Here is a 17,545-nt window from a genome sequence, read left to right as displayed (position 1 = left end):
ATGTCTGCTTCTACTCGTATTCCCCCAATCGCCCAGCCCTTCGTTAGCGATCGGGCTAAGAAGACTCTCGACTTGGTAATGCTCACTCCTCCCCTCCTCTTACCCCATACCCCCTACCTTACCCTACCCTACGTTGCCCTATGGCATTATCTATGTCATCCGAGATTCACTAGACTAACACTTCAACATTTGCATAGGTCGAGGAGTTCGTCGAGAAGGACTGCATCCCCGCCGATGCCGTCTTCTCCGCCCAGCTGGGCGAGGGCGAGAAGCGATGGCAGACTACCCCCGCCATCATGGAGGAGCTGAAGCTCAAGGCCAAGAAGCTTGGTCTGTGGAACATGTTCCTGCCCAAGAACCACTTCAAGCAGGGTGCTGGTTACAGCAATGTTGAGTATGGTCTGATGGCCGAGCTGTTGGGCAAGAGCAAGGTTGCCTCGGAGGTAAGATTCCGCCCGGATTAAGAGAGGGAAACAAACCAGCTAGACAGAGATACAGAGGAAGAGCTAACTCGGTTGGGATGTTTGACAGGCTACGAACAATGCTGCCCCCGATACTGGTAATATGGAGGTCTTGGCCAAGTATGGTAATGAGGCGCAGAAGCAGCAGTGGCTTGTTCCCTTGTTGGAGGGACAGATTCGCTCTGCTTTCTTGATGACCGAGCCCGATGTTGCTTCTAGTGATGCTACCAACATTGAGCTGGAGATTCGTCGTGAGGGTAACGAATATGTTCTGAATGGCTCCGTAAGTTTCTCCCACATACTCGTCTTATCTATTATATCCCTTCTTCCACTCGACCCTAACGCATCTCCATCTTCAGAAATGGTGGTCCTCCGGCGCCGGTGACCCCCGCTGCAAGATCTATCTCGTCATGGGCAAATCTGACCCCAACAACCGCGACACCTACCGCCAACAATCCGTCGTCCTGGTCCCCGCCGATACCCCCGGCGTAACCATCCACCGCATGCTCCACGTCTACGGCTACGACGACGCCCCCCACGGCCACGGCCACATCACCTTCAAGAACGTTCGCATCCCCATCTCCAACATGGTCCTCGGCGAAGGCCGCGGTTTTGAAATCATCCAGGGCCGTCTCGGTCCCGGCCGCATCCACCATGCCATGCGCACCATCGGCGCCGCCGAAAAGGCGCTCGAGTGGATGATCGCCCGCGTCAACGACGACCGCAAGAAGACCTTCGGCAAGCCCCTGTCCTCGCACGGCGTTATCCTCGAGTGGATCGCCAAGTCGCGGATTGAAGTTGACGCTGCGCGTCTTATCGTGCTCAACGCCGCGATTAAGATTGATCAGGGCGATGCTAAATCTGCACTGAAGGAGATTGCTCAGGCTAAGGTTCTTGTGCCCCAGACTGCGCTGACGATTATTGATCGTGCTGTGCAGGCGTATGGTGCTGCAGGTGTTTGCCAGGATACTCCTCTTGCGTATCTGTGGGCTGGTATTCGGACGCTGCGTATTGCGGATGGTCCTGATGAGGTGCACTTGCAGCAGTTGGGTCGGAGGGAGAACAATTCCCGGAAGGACGCTGTTACTGCTAAGCTGAAGTGGCAGCAGGAGGAGTCGGATCGTCTCCTGATTGCCTCTGGGTTCAAGGCTAAGAGCCACCTGTAGAAACAAAGAGTATTACTTGCCTTATATAGTTCATGGTTGTTATTTCCTGGATATGAAAATCAGAATTAAATTTTCTAATCTTCTGCAATGACTACGGAGTTGCTATGGCCAGTTTATGTGTAAAGATTTGTGGACGAAGATGAATGTGGTATAAGTGCATTGAATATATGCTAAAAACTTCACCCAAACGCCTTGAAATGTCTATCGTATATACTCAGCCCATCATGATATGCACATTCCGTATCACCATCACCATAATCACCACCATCATCTCCTGCCAGCTCCTCCGAATATCCAAAGTAGGTGTCTGGCACATAGTTACGGACAGAAGGAAAAAACGTGGGTCACATAGGAAAACATCTCAAATGGGAATCCGAGGCATAAACCATCCATCTCGACTCGCCGGCCGAGGTAAAACCAAAAACAAAACAAACGTACAAAAACCCAAAAAAAAGTCACTTTTAGTAGAAGTCCTCGGTCTCCTCGCCGTTGTTACGCTGGGCCTTCGCCCGGCGCTTGTTACCCTTGAAGTGCTTCTTAGAGCCCGCAGCCGAACTCCGAACCTCGGAGACGTCCACACCGCGCTCTAGGGCAATCATCATGCGCTCCTTGCGGCCGGTGAGATTCTGACGGATCTGTTGGCCCTGCTCGGTGTACTTGTGGTTAAAGGGCATGTTGAGACGGCCGGCGGAGGGACCGGTCGCAGTGCCGAAGAAGCCGCTGTCGAGGTTGCGGGAACGCAGGCCTGGTTGGTTCTCTTGGGGCTCGGCCACGAAGGAGGAGATGTCGGGCTCAGCACCGGCTTCGGCGTCATCGGCACCGGCATCCACGTCCACGATCGTCTTGGCGAGCACCGCCTGACGCCTTGCGGGGAGATGGGCTAGGTCGTAGAGCTCCTGGTTGAAGGCGTGTGGGTCGATGGGCTCTTCGCCTTCGGGGACGGGGGTGGGTGGACGAAGAGGAGCTTGCCGTTAACGTAGTCCTTCAGGACGTATCGAGCAGCACGAGACTCGTCAGGCTGGCCCAAACCCTGGGTGGAGAAGCCACGAGCGCGGGCATAGGCACGCAGGACCTCACTGGCAGTGGGAATACCGGTACCGCCCTCCTCGATGGGGCGGATTCGGATCTTCACACCGTATACGTTCTCCAGGAAGTGTCTGGGGATACGCTGTGCGACAAGGGCGGATGGACCGGTGAACTCGCGCTGCTGGTCGATAGGTAGAACACCGTTGACGACCAGGTCGGCCTTGGTAGTGGCAAAGTTGGGGAACACCAGACCGGGACAATCGCAGAGCATGATCTCCGGGGAGAGATACAATGTCTGGAAGTGCTTGGTCTTACCGGGGGTGGCAGAGACGGACACCTTCTTCGCACCCAGGAGGGCGTTGATGGTACTGGACTTACCCACGTTGGGGTAACCGACCAGACCGATAGTAGTCTTGCGCTTAGCAGGACCCTCAGAGTCCTCGCCCTGATCGAGAGTCTCGGGAGAGTTGGCCAAGAAGAGCTCTTCCAACTCATCGACGTCGAGGATATGGGGGCCCAGTGATTGATCTGGGTCGGCGAGCTTGGCAGCGACATCCTCATCTCTCTCTTCTTCCTCGTCATCCTCCTCTTCATCTTGCACATTCATCTTGCTAGTTGACTCCGCCAAGTCATCGTCCCCTTGGGACTCCTGAAGCATTTCTGCCTCCATCTTTTCCTTGGCCAGATGAGCGGAGAAGAAACGGAAGTTGATGTTGTGCTTCTCGAAGTACTCAGCCCAGGCCTCTCGCTGCTTCAAAGTCAACATATCGGCCTTGTTAACCAACAGCAGGTTCTTCTTCCGGGAATCAATCTCCTTCACGTAGTTCTCCAGATCCTCGGAACGGAACTGAAGCGGGTTACGGGCATCGACAATCTGCACCACAAGATCAGATCGCTCAATAACACGCCACAACTGACGCCAAACTTCCAAGTTGCGCTCGAACGGGGTCATGAGTAGATCATGGTTCTCCTGCAGCTCGGCAAGCCCTCGACGCCAGTCCAACAGACTCTCACGCTCCATCATCTCCAATTGTTGCGGTGTCGTGGACGAGTCCCACTTCGGCCGTCTCGGCACGGTCAAGCGGCCCCTATTCTTCTGGTGTTTCTTAACGGCCTTCTTCTCCTCGGAGGCAGAGAGAAGGTATGGGTTCTTCTGATCGGAGTGGATAATCTTAACGTTGTTGATTTTTTCAGCGGTAAAGTCGGTGCCGGCCAACTCGGCGGTGCTAAGGAATTCATCGAGAGCGGCTTGTTCGGTGATAGAGCGCATCTTCACCCAGGATGCCTCTTGGGCTTCGTTGGTGATGTAGGTTTCACCCATCATATTCTTGCGCGCAATAGCATTGTGCGACGCCTTCTTCTGGCTCGAGGCTTTTCCCTTGCCGAAGCGATCGTTCATGAGGCTGTTACCCAGCCCCACGGAGTTCTTGGATTTAGCCAACACCATGATGTCGGTTGTACTGGTGCTGCTGTGATGTGTTGATGTTGGAGAAAGAGAGTCTCTTTGACCCCGCCTGAAAATGGGAAATCTTTTGGATTATTCAGACGGATAAGATAACGCTGACTCAGCGTGGCTCGGAGGGGGAAAATCTCGAGTATTCGGGATTAGGACGGTTTTTAGTGGTAGAAGTCTTCAGAATCTTATACTATTGTCTTGTCCATTTATTTCTTAGCTAATTTCTATATTTTCACACTTCTCATTCTCGCTAAATTCGTGGTTATTTCAGGCCGCGACTCTATGAGGACCCGAGGGGCTCAGGCATCGATAAGCCCCACGTGACCCTATCTATCCCACTTTTTTCGCTTTTTTTGAGCGCGACTCTTTTGTTCAACATCAGACGCCAAAATGCCGCCCCGCCAGTGGATGTAAGTGTGATGATTACTGGATGTTCTGCCAGAATGGAGCTAAATTCTCTCCAGCGACAAGAAGAATGCGAGCACTTTCCAGCTCTTCCACCGTTCTCAACATGACCCGTTGATCCACGACCCCCAAGCCGAGGACCGAGTCCTGCACCAAGTTAGCGGTCCTGCGCCTCCTTCCTCTGCTGCATCGACATCCTCGCAGAAGCCCCTCCGAAACTTGTCCGATCTCCAGTCGGAATTCAAGAGCCAAGCGATTCGCCGCAATGAGGGTGAAGCCGCCAACTATGGGATTTACTACGACGACTCTCGGTATGACTACATGCAGCATTTGCGCGAACTTGGCACCGGTGGTGGCGATGCGCACTTTGTGGAGGCCAAGGTTGAGAAGGCCAAAGGAAAGGCCATGAAGCTGGAGGATGCGCTGCGTCAAGTGTCTCTGGATGACTCTCCAAGCGCGTATGGGTCACAGTTTGGTGACATGCGCTCGACTGCGTCCTCGCATGTTCGCAAGCCAACGTATCAAGACCAGCAAAATGTCCCCGATGCGATTGCCGGTTTCCAGCCAGACATGGACCCCCGTCTACGAGAGGCTTTGGAGGCCCTGGAAGATGAGGAATATGTTGATGATGAGGATGAAGATCTTTTCGGCGAGTTGACGAAGAATGGAGAGGAGTTGGAGCAGGGTGATTGGGAGGATACTTTGTTCGAAAATGAGGAGTACGATGAGGGATGGGAGTCGGACGCTACTGAGAAAGCGCCCGTGCAGACAAACAGGACTGATGCGCAGCGACACACAGAGGAAGCGCCATCAGACGAGACTCCTGCCAAGGATCTCGAGCCTGGTGAAATGCCAGAGCACGATGAACCCGCTCCGGATATGCAGCCTCAGGATCAAGGATGGATGCAGGAGTTTGCCAAATTCAAGAAGGATGCCAAGACCGGCAAGACTGCCGCGCCTGCTGCACCCACGATCGCGCCCTCCGAGCAACGCACTGTTGCTTCGACTGCCTTCACAGCTGGTGGTACTCCCATTCGCCGAAAGAAGCGCAAGGGTGCTTTGACCAACCCCTCCAATTACTCAATGACTTCATCTGCACTGGCCCGTACCGAGGGTCACCGGCTGCTGGATGATCGATTTGAAAAGGTTGAGGCTCTGTACTCCCTCGACGAGGAAGATGAGTATGATGATAGCATGTCCATGGTCAGTGGTATGACCGGAGCCACTGGCATGACCGGCATGTCTACCGCATCCTCCATGGCGCCTAGTCTTGTCGATGGAAATGGCGCAGCAGTCTCCCGCAGCGATTTCCACAACGTCATGGATGACTTCCTTGCCAACTGGGACGACAACACCAGTGCTCAAGCCAAGCGCAAGGGCACCAAGCACAAGCGTGGCAAGAACGGCAACGAGGCTATTGGTATCCGCATGCTTGATGAAGTGCGGTCAGGCCTTGGCCCCGCTCGCTTCTCGGGTGTTAGTGACCGGAAGGTTCCTGGACGAGCTTAGATGGATGCGAGAAGTGCATGCATGATACGACACTGCAATGGATTACCCAATCATGATACGGCGTTTCGGAATTTTTGGTCTTTCTTTTCGATATCTCAATCCTGTTCTTTGCATTTGCGCTAGGGTTGATACAATGGCTAAACAAAAAGTTATATTGTTGTTTAATACCTGATATATTTCACACCCAGTAGCATATTCTGCAATTTGTCCCAAGAATTAATCCTCAAAGCATCTGGGGATCTCAAGTGATTCTCTTGTTTCTGATCGTACAAAATGGCCAGGATACCCTCTTTCTGTGCCGTGTGCACATCTCGCACCTCGTTATCCCCAAAGTAAACTATTTCTTCGGGGTGAATGCTATACCTCTCCAGAACTGCCGCAAAAAGCCCATCAACTTTTGATCTGCCAACCTCATTCGTTGTCACAAGAATATCGACATATGGCCCAAGGCCCAATTCCCGAATAGTCCATTCCTGTGCATCAGCTGGGCCCTCAGTGATCACCATAACTTTCTTGTTCAGTCGCTGCAGAGCTTGAAGTAGTTGTAGCGCGCCCGCTTTCAGAGTCAAGTTGGATCGGAGCGAGGATTGATAAATCTTCAGAATATGGTCGATATCCTCGTATTTCTCAATTCCATGGGCCTGAAGGAGCCGGGAAAAGCGTTCTCGGCGATATTCACTCGAGGTTCTCCCATCGGTGAAGGCATGGGCTGTTGATTGCCTCAGGATTTCTTGATATTTGGCCTTCGTGTCGTCAACATCTTTTCCATATTTGGCGCTGATTACCTCGAATACGCTAAGTGAGGCTTGGCCCGATGCAAATCGGAATTCGTGAAGGGTGTCGTCTAGATCGAATCCAAACCATGCTTTGGAGGATAGGGCTGCTTGTAGATCGAACTCGGACTTGTCCGTGGGCATTTTTCATGAATTGCTCCTAGGCTTCTCTTTTCAAATAAACATCGACATCACAATTGAAGACTATATGACGAAGGAGCTTGCTCTTAGAATCGCGTCATAAAGCGAGGCTCTAATGATCATGACTCACCGGTGGCGGGGTAATAATAGCTCAAAATATCTAGCACAAAATTTTTAGAAACATACAATATTGCTTAGGAGTAGCAGTAGGAACTGTCAAGCCGACAAAAACAACCAACATACCTCGCCGACTGTATTTGTCCCTCATCAAGTCCATTACTTTGTCGGCGTGCTCCAGTTGACCCTGGTGATTTTTGAGCTCCCTGAGTGCGACGTCCTTGCGCCACTGGCTCGCCAGGACTTGGCGATTGATCTGCGCGATCTCGATCACGCATAGGTCGATCTGGTCCTTCCAGTCCTCGGTGCGTCGTTGCCAGCCGGCTTGTGTAGGGGTAGCCCCGGCTCCGGTGCTCGCGATCGTGGCTGTGGTGTTCAGGATCTTGGCTGTGCTGCCCGCCATACCCGCCATCTTCTGACCGATGGGCACTGGAGTCGACTGGTAGATTCCGTTCCCGGCCATGCCGAAGGCGAAGTCCGGGATCGTATTGAAGGCCTCGGCCATGCCGTCGTTCATGCTGCCGTCCGAGTTGTTGTTCATGCTCGTCTGCTCGCCTCAGTAGGCAATCCCTCGGATTGTGGGTTGTAATTGGTCATCGATGGTGAAAACCGGTGGCTCTGGAGTATCGTATAGCCTAGTGGCCACGAGCTGTAGCTAGGACTAGCTTGAATGCTGCGGCCAGTCACTGAGCAGATGACAGTGAGGTCATTGGCTTATTGACCATAATAATGTCATATAGCCTTTAGAGACTTTTTGAATCGTTTTCCAGGTAATCTGACCGTTGCAGGTGGATCCTGTACTGCGTAATTGCTTGGAGGGTTGTCGAAAGTAGGCGAGATTCGAACCACAGACAGACCACTACAGGTCTCGAACGGCCCACTCGGATATTAGGTTAGTGTTCGGGTGTTCAAATCTACGAGGCTATCTCTGTTCTGTTCAGTTCTAGATGGTTGACTGAAAGAACAAAATGATGATGTGACTGAACTTTTACCGTGGCGTGGCTGACTGTCTAGGCCATATTCCGTTTTTCTGGCCAGGAGCGGAGTACCACACGTAACGTACGCGTGCCAATAACATGACGCTCACACTGTAGACCCAAAAGCCCATTTTGCCATCGTCACAAAGCTTATTCAACCACCACCAACCACCGCTCTCTCAATATGCCTAAATTTTCAGAGGAAAGCCTTCAGCAAGCGGTTGTGGTCGCCCGTGGCCAAAAAAAAGCCAATATTAGTGCGATTGCGCGTGATTTTAACGTTTCGCGCTATACGCTCAAGGCGCGTCTTCGCGGTCGCAAAACTCTCTCGCAGCGATCCCCCACCCCAAACAAGCTTACATTGATTCAAGAGCAAGTTATGGTCCTATGGGTGTTTCAACTGAACGAATTGAACGTTTCGCCTACACCCGATATGATTCGCGATTGTGCGAATAGATTCTTAAGAGGAACGCGCTAGTCGAGACCGACGTGTCCCGAGTCGGGTCAATTTAGGTGTACAATTTATCAAACGCCCTAGCCAAAAGCACCCTGAAATCCGTCTACGAAAACCTCGTACGCTTAAGAAGAAACGAACAGATATCCAAGTCCTCGGCGAGATCAACCATTATTTTGATCTTAAAGCCGTGATCAAAAGGCATAATATTGAACTATCTAATATATACAAAATAGATAAAACTAGATTCTCTCTTAGCAAGGCTCGTCACAAGCTACCGTATAATTAACTAGGATAGTTTATAAGCATAAACATTCTCCTAGTGCCCGTAATGAGTGTTGAAGAAATTGCTACGACCATGACTGGGTGCATTCGGATATTATGCAGGACGATTCGCCACTGTTTCATATCAGATATAGCAGTTCTAGTGAAGGGTATAAAAAGTACTCTTCTATTCAGGGGTTATTCCAATTCCTAATCCCCAATTTCATCTCATTCAGGCTGCGTACTAGGCGTACGTCCTCGCATCTAGTATCTCCTCTCTTCATCAGTGAGAACGTTACATCAGTGAACAAATTTTATCATTTGAATTTTATGTAATTGGAAAACGTTGGAGCTAGAAATAACCATACAGCTACACATTCCGACGCAATATCCAGCCCTGATATGCCCTCGATGGATATCTCCTTTCATTGACATCTCCTAATTCTTGGAGCGTCTCGTTTTCCGAAATCTGTACATCGATATTTTGAAAATCATAGATGTTAGCGTTGTCCTCGGGGATAAGACGATCTCGCAGCGCAAAGAAAAGCTGATATAGCTGAGAAACCCGTCCTCTTGTCCCATTAATTGCCCTATAAAGATTCAGAAATATTGACCCGAAGGGCGCATAGTCAAGTATGTGGCCATAAACGTCCCCGTCACCCATACGTCGGGGACTCCTACCTGGAGCCCTAATCTTCTCTGTAACTCGCGCGATATGCTGGTCAATGTCCCGTATTATTTGGTCATGTCCAGGGGGATTGTGCTCGCGAATTGCTATGAGCATCCATCGCAAAGCAAAATTTGAAAGCACCTTGTTCGGCTCAATAACTTTGCTGGCGAATTTCCACCTCGCAAGGAATTTTTCTAACTTGCCGCCACCGATTTCTCGCAGAAATCTGAACCGCTGCCGACCAAGGTCGTAATGCATCCCAGGGAGCCACTCTTGCTTGGTAACACCAAGCTTATCCCAGGCGCCAATGTGCATCTCCTTGTTCCGGCTCACCAGACAGGGTTGGAACACATATAGCCTGTCGTGAAGGGATACAGCATGGTAAACATTTTCGACCGCGGTGGAAATGTTTTGATCATAAAACGCTGGCCAATCTAGACCAACACCTCCAGAAAAGTTTGGCAATCCCAGGCTGCCGACTGTATCAAAGAGGCCCATAAATTTTATAGGTGATGTCAACCTTGGGGCCGTCGGGTCGTCTGGGTTTTCATCGCCGACGAGGGGCCAGCTTTTGGTCCTCCTAAACCGTTTTGACTGGGGAGAGTGTGGTTTATTGATACGATAGGGTGAGCGGTAAATCAGATAGACTTGTTTGCATAGCATATCGGTTGCCTGCTCGTCGATATCACCGTTTGAGTGTCTCACCGGCTTGATAATTCCACAGTTGTTGATCATCCCAGCTACACTTCTCGCTAAGTATGCACCCCGGGAGAGGCCGAACATCCAGATCTCGTGGTCGGGGTACGTGTAGTTCCAGACGATGAACTTGTAGGCTGTAATGCACTGAGTGGCGATGTCTTGTGCAGTGATGCCATCAAAGATATAACTGGGACATTAGCGATCAATTTAGCAAGGTATTGTCATCGCAGGGGAGGGAATAATGATAGTATTATGGGCACGTACTCTAAAAATGTGCTTCCGAGGCCGACGCCGTGAATGTAACAAACTCTACCAGGAATAATATCCTGGTCAGTGTCGTTAGGATCTTCGATGCCGATCAGTTGGGCAAGCTTGTAAATATTGGTTTTCGTGTTTGCTTCGCGACCACACCAAGTGCCATCGCAGAGAAGGATTAAAGGCTTTATAGGCTGCTCAACAGAAGCTGGACGTGCCAGTGTTCGTGATGGACTCGAATCCGAAGGTTTAGGCATTGTACAAATCATCAGCACGGTTGTATTGAGGCTTTGATGTCGATTTGAGATGCCCTCAAGTAATATGAGAATTAAACATAGGAATCAGTCACAAATTAGATTGGATTTACGAGTTGGATATATACTAGTGGTTCTAGAAGGCGGCTAACGTAACGCTTAAGGCTCGGGTGGCTAATATCCTAAAGCGTTGGAAAGAGACCTTACAATCCATGACATCAAGATGGATCAGAATATACTTCATTTTCCGTTGCTCTCGCGTTGGCCACACAAAGAAAAAAAATGTGGCTTTTCTGGACGACATTGCGACTGCGAGAGAATGACAACTAGATTCTGCAAGATAGATCTTATTCGCCAACCGAATCTTTAATTCTCTCGTCTAAGAATCTGGAAACTGCAAGAGCAACAGGCCTAAACTGAGCGTCAAACTTAAACTGCACCAGTCGAGCAATGCTCAAGCCCAGAACTTCCGCAAAAAATTCGCAGGGTGTCCGCCTATTAGTGGGTGCGGGTGCCCGTAGACGACTAGGTTAGGGCGACTCACCAAGCAATCAAAAGTGAATTTGCATATTCTTTTGCATCACTATTTAGCAAAGCCGTCATCTGATCTGTCATGACCAGACATACATGTGAAGAAAAGATACTTTCTAAAAAAATGAACGCATTCGGAAACTCCAAATTTAGGAACAAAGCCGCTCTCAATTGGTTCCCTCAGTACTAGTCCGTACGGATGTCTTAGGAAGCGACACTACCTACTAAAGCAAGCACACTGTCACGGCTCCACACAAATTTATGGATTTAGCCTGGTGTCGGTGACGTCATTGACGTCGATCATCCGAGGGAATAGTTAACTCGATGCCAACTTAGTCCGCTCTTTTCATCTAATACCGGTCCGAACTTGACCTTAATTCCCGGAAAGTTTATTTACTATTGGTAACTTGACATATTCATGACTATCAGCAAAGAAAAGAGCGTTATCATCAAAAGCTTACGGATCGTAGACCTGGGGATACCTGCGGGCAATCCTATACTGGTGACCGTCAGGTGGACAAACAGGATATACATAGGAAGAATGTGCCACATTGTTTAACTATGTAGTATTAAGAATGAGTCATTTGTTTTATTAGTGTAGTTTGAGTTAGTTTCGCAATATCTTGGTGTTGGCGGGTTTTGGGGGGGGGGCGTTTCCAGATCTCCTTAGCCGTTTGGACCTCCCCGATGTCTACATAAATGAGGAGCTAAAATTTACCACGACTGATGCAGAACGGCTGTGACGCAGCCCTGCTACTAATAGTTGAACTCTGATAGAAGAGACGATAGTATTCGGTCGATAAATCTAACTGTAAAATGAGCGTCAAAGAATGGATAATTCTAGGCCAAGTCGACGAAATCCAGACTTTCTTTAGGGCCAGATGGTTTAAAAATGATATACACCACTCGTAACTATTGGTGAGAAGAGAATTTGATGTAATTGTGCAGCTTGAAATTCCGTTAAGCGTGTTTACGACTCTGGGAATCTACGAGCCTGTCCACCTCAAGCGAGTTTGTTACCGGGTTTATCTCACCGTTGATCATTTTCTTAGTTTCTCCTTAAGTCCAATCAACGTTAGCTGATTCAGAGACACTAGATCAATATTGCGATTTTCGCTATCGTTCTATGTTCGATGGTGAATGATACCGGTTGCATCTGAAGCGTCAAAACGGCGAAAACAGTCCTTTACTTTCCGTCAACCTTTCATCATCAACAGTATCCTTAGCTATGATAACGGAATCTACGAAGACGGTGGAGTGTTGTTCAAGTTTGATGACGGGTATTAGGAAGCCGTCTTCTTGGCCTTTGCTTCGTAGATGTCCCCACCAATGACCAAGGAGAGGCGGAATCGAACAGCAGGTCCCTGGCAGTTATTATTAAGCAGGAACGGTAAAAAAGCCTGAAACAAGAATGGCTCACAATAATAAGTGATGATCAAGTTTAGAAATCAGGGTGTGTGGATATTTGTTTCGTTATCAATCGTTTCATAGATCATGGGCACCCATATGGATAAACGCTCAACCATTTGCTCTGCTTGCGACTCGACGAAAATATTGGGGCTGTTCTCATCCACCCCGTCCATGAAATAATTGTCTGAACATTTTTTGAAGTTTGTCAAAGTCCGGGTCAGGTCAAGGCATGCATCTCTATGACTTCTGAGGGCAAGGCAGAGAAATTAATGAACCTCATGACATTACTCAGAGAGTGTTGGGGTATTCAGTCTTAATATGAAATTTCGTAGAATGTTTTCTACAGCGGACAATCAATCGCTTAATTCTGTCAAGAGTTCAGTGTTGAGTTGCACATTATTGAGGGACTCGAGAAGCAGTTGAACGATGATAGCGCGAATTTAGCAACTTGAGCGGTAAATATGTTGCTGTTGAACGGTTGATAATTTTCCATCTAAAGCACGATTAGTGAGAGAAAGATAATTATATTAGTATTACACTCACTTTCGCTCAATTAAAAACGTTGCTATATTCACTAGATTAGTTCGATTTTTGAAGGGCATCGGTATAGGGAGCTTTGTTCAGATTTATATCTCCATTAAGAACAGGCAGCCTAGGTTAGACCTAAGCTCCCGGGAACCTAGAAGAATATCTCACCCGGGCAGACTATTTTATTAGTTCAATAATCTCAAAGAAATGAAGGAATATTCTAACCCTCCTAGGAGCAATTATTTAGATATATGCGAATTGCAGATCTTATCTTCCCGTTTATATCCTCTTAATCTGGCGAGAATGGCATAACGTTAAAACCACGAAAGGTCTTTGGCTAAGTAGTAGGTGACTGTAGAAGGGTCTGTAAATTTTTATAAAGAGATCTGAAAGTGTCTAATCAAAATAAAAAATATACGGTCCATCTAGGAAGTATACATTTGCCTCCGTAGTTCCCAAATCTAGCCAAGCATCGGGGAAAAACGAGAATGCTCCTAGGAGCATTAAATCTACGATAAGTATAATTGTCTAATTAAACGATATTCACTAAATACATCCTGCTTGCAGTAGGAAAGATCGCCAAAGAAGTGGCAAATTTACGATGCCCCCATCTTTTGACTGAAAGGGAAAAAGCTAGACAGGGGCCGGGCTAGTTAGTTAGCGTGTCGCGTTTCATTAAGCCTGCTTACTCAGGTCGCTTCTCCTTGGAGGAGATTAGTAAGCAACCCGGATTGCTCAGGTCAGGTTCAGCGATCAGATCAGGATGCTCTCTGGTCTGGCTCAGTAAGCAAATCAGGATGCTCAGGTCAGGCTCAGTGAATGAATCAGTCTGATTACGTAATGATTGCTGAGCAGCTCAGGTTGATCAGGGGCGTGCTCAGTTCTACTCAGTGAGCAAAAGCGGCGAGGGGTGAGCACTAGAACGGAGACCACCAAGAGTTGACAGACTTTATCAGGTATATATGTTTACCCATGTAGTCGTAATCTTGCAGGGCTTGGACTATCATAGAAATCGCACCTGTGAAAAGATACACTTGCCTGGACAGGAATTCGACGGTGTTGGGGTCTTCAATGCTAATAACTCGGGGGCACATTAGGTTGCTGTTGGATTTGGAGCGCATCTTATTCTTAACGCACGATCCAATTTCGGTTTATCAAAGCAGCCGTGAGGATACTTGATTAAGCTTTGATCATGAGGTCGCTTGGGAATTTAAGCAACGCTACCAGAGTGCAATTCAAAACTTTAATCAAGAATCCTGCGTTTATAGAATGGCCTCTGACACTAGCTTCTCCTACAACAAGCTCATCAATATAACGTTGGAGATAAGAGGCACAACCTTGAATAGAGACCTCTGCCAGAGTAGCTTCACTGATGTTTAACGAAGCCTTTGAGCTTGGCTAATGTCTCTTGAATAAGGTTCCAGTCGAGCGAGTATGGTAACAGGTATAACAATTTCACTGCCGTACCAGCATCTATATGCGAATTTGACTCAGAATGGTGAGACAATGCGTTAACCGTGACTGGGCTGACTTCGGCTCCTGCCATCTTTGAACATGAGGTCCTGTACTCTCTTTCTCGAAATTGACTTGACTAATATACACTTAATAGGCCACTTTGTCCTGGCATCACCAATTAGGCCTTAACTAACCGGATGTAGTAAATCACAAGTCCTAATATTACACGTACAAATACATCATATTATTACATGGTAGGTATCATAGAGCTCCGCCAACCTTCTCAACAATCCACATGGCAAGACGTACGTTCCAGCCAACACGCCTCTCAGTGCGCATCAAGTCCTCTCTTGAAATCTGTTTGGAGTCCTCTTGAAGCCACTGAGTCTCATTGCCCAGCTTTTGCTTCAGGTCCTGATCATTTGTGACGACAAGGGCGCCGACCTCGAGATCCAGGCTATAGCTTCGCTTTGTGTAGTTGCTACTACCGACGAAGGTGAGGCTAGGGTGTTCCTCGCGCGGTAAGGTCACCCAGAGACCCTTGGCATGGTATGTCCACCCATCCGGCGTGCCCACGGTACCGCGGCGCCACTCCTTTAGCTGAATAGAGTTGGTGGCCTGAGCGGCGGCAACACGGTCGAGGAAGCGCGCCGATAGATGTGTGTATGCAGCGGGGAGCATGCCAGATACACCCGGAGAGCCGTAGAATCCATTGGCCCAGGGAGAAGCAGTCAAAACCGTACCCTGTGTCGTGGAAGGCTTCTCAGAAGCAGTAGATGTGCTAGAGATCAAAAGGGAAGATAGATCAGGGTGGATGTTGAAGTACCCGGCGGTGAAGAGCCAGCGAGCTCCTGCAAATGTGGGCGCTTCAGACAAGAGGCGCAAGATGCTTGTGACTGCGGGAAATTCGGTGGAGGTGTCGGGTTTCAGGAGAGGAGTAAACTGGGCCACGGGGTATACAAAAGTTTGGCTTGAAGAGGAAGAGGAAAGAGCTGGCTTGTTGTCGGATGCTTGAATGAGGGGACTGAGCACATTTGAAGCGTATGCGATGAAATCTTGTGGATCGTCCAAGGGTGAAGGAGCACCGTTGGAGGTAGGCCAGTCCAGAAGGTATCCGGAGTGGTTATGAGGATCTGGCAAGACCTGGAAACTCAAGCTGCAGACCGCATGATGAATACGCGCATAATAATCTGCCAGCGCCTTGGAGTCGAAGACATGATATCGGTCCAATCGATTCGTAAAGTAGTCTTCGGAAAGATTTGCGCTGTACCGGTTGTTAGCCTCCAAGGTCCCCAAGCATACTTCAAAGGCACATACCCCGAGATAATGATCTCATCATCAACGCCGTACAGCTTCATATGCTGCAAGCCCCAGCCTTCATTGATCCGCTTAGGAATCCATTTCTTCTTCAGACCAGTCAAATTGGGGGTATGGAACATCCGAATCTCTACCCGCTCCGATCCATATTCTGATACCAGCGAACACAGCAACGAAGCGCAGGATGGATTCGGGGTTTCTCGGGTCCCTCGCAGCGCATCGGTGAGGATAGATACTTTGAGATCTGGATTATCGCGCAGGGCATGGGATATCGTCTCGATAAGCTCGTGCTCGGTCTTGCCAATGTACAATGTGGAAAGGTAAATGCGTCGCTTCGCATTCCGGATTTTGTTCTGGAGAGTCGCGAGTCAGTTTCCACTCTGTAGCTATACTGAACACTTGTAACAAGAGACATACCTTCAAAGTTGAATAGAAATTGGCCGGAGAATCTAGAATTGTAATCTGAGAAGCCGGAATCTCGAATCGCGGCGCTATGCGATCCAGCTCAACGGTGATTCCCCCGAGCGGCGAAGGAGCAGACGCAGCAGTGGTATTGGCACCAGTCTGCGCAGAGAATCGGCGATCACATAATTTTCTACGCAGAATTGGACGACGAGCAGCGCAGCGAAGCGCCTGTCCTCCAACGCGACCGAACATGATTTTGGATGCGCAGAAAGAAGGATTTCTGAATCGGGAAAGTGACAAGAGCGGGTGCAAACACTGCAAACACTCCGACTTCAGACCTCACCTTCCACACGCTCTGCCCTGACCTCTCCTCGCCCATTGCACCGCAAAGATGTCGACCGTTCTGAGGACGCTGCGCAATCTGCGCCGAATTGGCTTAAAGGTTTGTTATACGTCCAATTCTGACCGCGATGAGCCGGGTTGCTGACTCGTTTTTGCAGGACTTTGGCCACCAGATGCAGGTACGATTGTCGCCGCGGATACAGGAGGGTGGTAGACGGTGGATTCTAGGGACTAACTCTATGCTTTCTTCTGTTCTTTCGATTAGAACATCGGTATGTTATGCCTCTATTCAATTGACACTGTGTGGTATACTAAACTAGAGCGATTGTAGGTGATACCAAGGCCGGAACCCTCATCGGAGTCGATCGCTTCGGCAACAAGTACTACGAGAACATGGAAGAGGAGCTTCCTCGTAAGACGGTCCTTGCCACGGAATAAACACGACAGCGAAATGAGAGTACTAAGAGTTACTGGTGTATAGTTCGGACACGATGGGTCGACTACAAGGTCAACTGGCCCGAGTTCCAGCCCGACCAAATTGAGCCTGGCTGGTAAGTGTTTCGCGCGGGTGCTATCGGCCCAGCTTGACGGCTACTCTGGATACTAATATTCAAATTATAGGCACGCCTGGATCTCCTACATGGTTGATACTCCCCCCACTGTCGACAAGCTCCTCCAGCCCGGCCAGCGCACCTGGGAGATTCCTGAGCACCGTCCCAACCCCACCTTCAGCCGTGCTGCCTTCAAGACCTACTCCACGTAAGTGCACCGCAATTGATGTGCTTTTGTTCTGATCATCATCACTAACTATTCGTCTCAGCACCCGCCCCAAGTTGTCCGCCTGGACTCCCGTTGCTGCGCCGCGGTAAACCAGTTGGCTCTTGCTAGCAAAATGAATCCAACTTATGCACCTTGACTTGTTTTGCGTTT

The 17,545-nt window shown here is 49.2% G+C and overlaps 8 protein-coding genes across 8 annotated transcripts; 3 read left to right on the top strand and 5 right to left on the bottom strand.

Annotated features, from left to right (window-relative positions):
* On the top strand, nt 1-1,627 carry N7473_003452 (uncharacterized protein; the record flags this gene model as incomplete). The annotated part of the gene is made up of 4 exons (XM_057149392.1): nt 1-75; nt 198-443; nt 532-744; nt 821-1,627. 4 exons carry the CDS (start codon nt 1-3, stop codon nt 1,625-1,627), a joined length of 1,341 nt encoding a protein of 446 aa, XP_057013046.1.
* Nucleotides 1,628-2,088: 461 nt separating this feature from the next.
* N7473_003451 (ribosome biogenesis GTPase LSG1) lies at nt 2,089-4,100 on the bottom strand (the record flags this gene model as incomplete). The annotated part of the gene is made up of 2 exons (XM_057149391.1): nt 2,089-2,523; nt 2,583-4,100. The coding sequence occupies 2 exons, from the start codon at nt 4,098-4,100 to the stop codon at nt 2,089-2,091; spliced, it is 1,953 nt and encodes a 650-aa protein (XP_057013045.1).
* A 345-nt stretch (nt 4,101-4,445) lies between these two features.
* Nucleotides 4,446-6,023, top strand: N7473_003450 (ribosome biogenesis protein LTV1; the record flags this gene model as incomplete). Its single annotated transcript, XM_057149390.1, has 2 exons — nt 4,446-4,519; nt 4,574-6,023. Exons 1-2 carry the CDS (start codon nt 4,500-4,502, stop codon nt 6,021-6,023), a joined length of 1,470 nt encoding a protein of 489 aa, XP_057013044.1. The 5' UTR covers nt 4,446-4,499.
* A 161-nt stretch (nt 6,024-6,184) lies between these two features.
* On the bottom strand, nt 6,185-6,940 carry N7473_003449 (HAD family hydrolase; the record flags this gene model as incomplete). The annotated part of the gene is made up of 1 exon (XM_057149389.1): nt 6,185-6,940. The coding sequence occupies one exon, from the start codon at nt 6,938-6,940 to the stop codon at nt 6,185-6,187; it is 756 nt and encodes a 251-aa protein (XP_057013043.1).
* Nucleotides 6,941-6,956: 16 nt separating this feature from the next.
* N7473_003448 (uncharacterized protein) lies at nt 6,957-7,595 on the bottom strand (the record flags this gene model as incomplete). The annotated part of the gene is made up of 3 exons (XM_057149388.1): nt 6,957-7,000; nt 7,068-7,097; nt 7,181-7,595. 3 exons carry the CDS (start codon nt 7,593-7,595, stop codon nt 6,957-6,959), a joined length of 489 nt encoding a protein of 162 aa, XP_057013042.1.
* Nucleotides 7,596-9,119: 1,524 nt separating this feature from the next.
* N7473_003447 (T6SS phospholipase effector Tle1-like catalytic domain-containing protein) lies at nt 9,120-10,630 on the bottom strand (the record flags this gene model as incomplete). Its single annotated transcript, XM_057149387.1, has 2 exons — nt 9,120-10,305; nt 10,383-10,630. The coding sequence occupies 2 exons, from the start codon at nt 10,628-10,630 to the stop codon at nt 9,120-9,122; spliced, it is 1,434 nt and encodes a 477-aa protein (XP_057013041.1).
* Nucleotides 10,631-14,637: 4,007 nt separating this feature from the next.
* N7473_003446 (CDP-diacylglycerol--glycerol-3-phosphate 3-phosphatidyltransferase) lies at nt 14,638-16,525 on the bottom strand (the record flags this gene model as incomplete). The annotated part of the gene is made up of 3 exons (XM_057149386.1): nt 14,638-15,815; nt 15,869-16,221; nt 16,286-16,525. The coding sequence occupies 3 exons, from the start codon at nt 16,523-16,525 to the stop codon at nt 14,813-14,815; spliced, it is 1,596 nt and encodes a 531-aa protein (XP_057013040.1). The 3' UTR covers nt 14,638-14,812.
* Nucleotides 16,526-16,664: 139 nt separating this feature from the next.
* N7473_003445 (complex I NDUFA12 subunit family protein) lies at nt 16,665-17,484 on the top strand (the record flags this gene model as incomplete). The annotated part of the gene is made up of 7 exons (XM_057149385.1): nt 16,665-16,715; nt 16,774-16,794; nt 16,881-16,887; nt 16,947-17,027; nt 17,097-17,166; nt 17,237-17,374; nt 17,436-17,484. The coding sequence occupies 7 exons, from the start codon at nt 16,665-16,667 to the stop codon at nt 17,482-17,484; spliced, it is 417 nt and encodes a 138-aa protein (XP_057013039.1).
* Between the last annotated feature and the right edge of the window lie 61 nt (nt 17,485-17,545).

This window comes from Penicillium subrubescens, assembly GCF_028828155.1.
Source record: "Penicillium subrubescens strain IBT 31985 chromosome Unknown utg000002l_segment0_segment0, whole genome shotgun sequence".
In the NCBI taxonomy this organism is placed as follows: Eukaryota; Fungi; Ascomycota; class Eurotiomycetes; order Eurotiales; family Aspergillaceae; genus Penicillium; species Penicillium subrubescens.
This window is presented reverse-complemented; position numbering and strand designations above follow the sequence as displayed.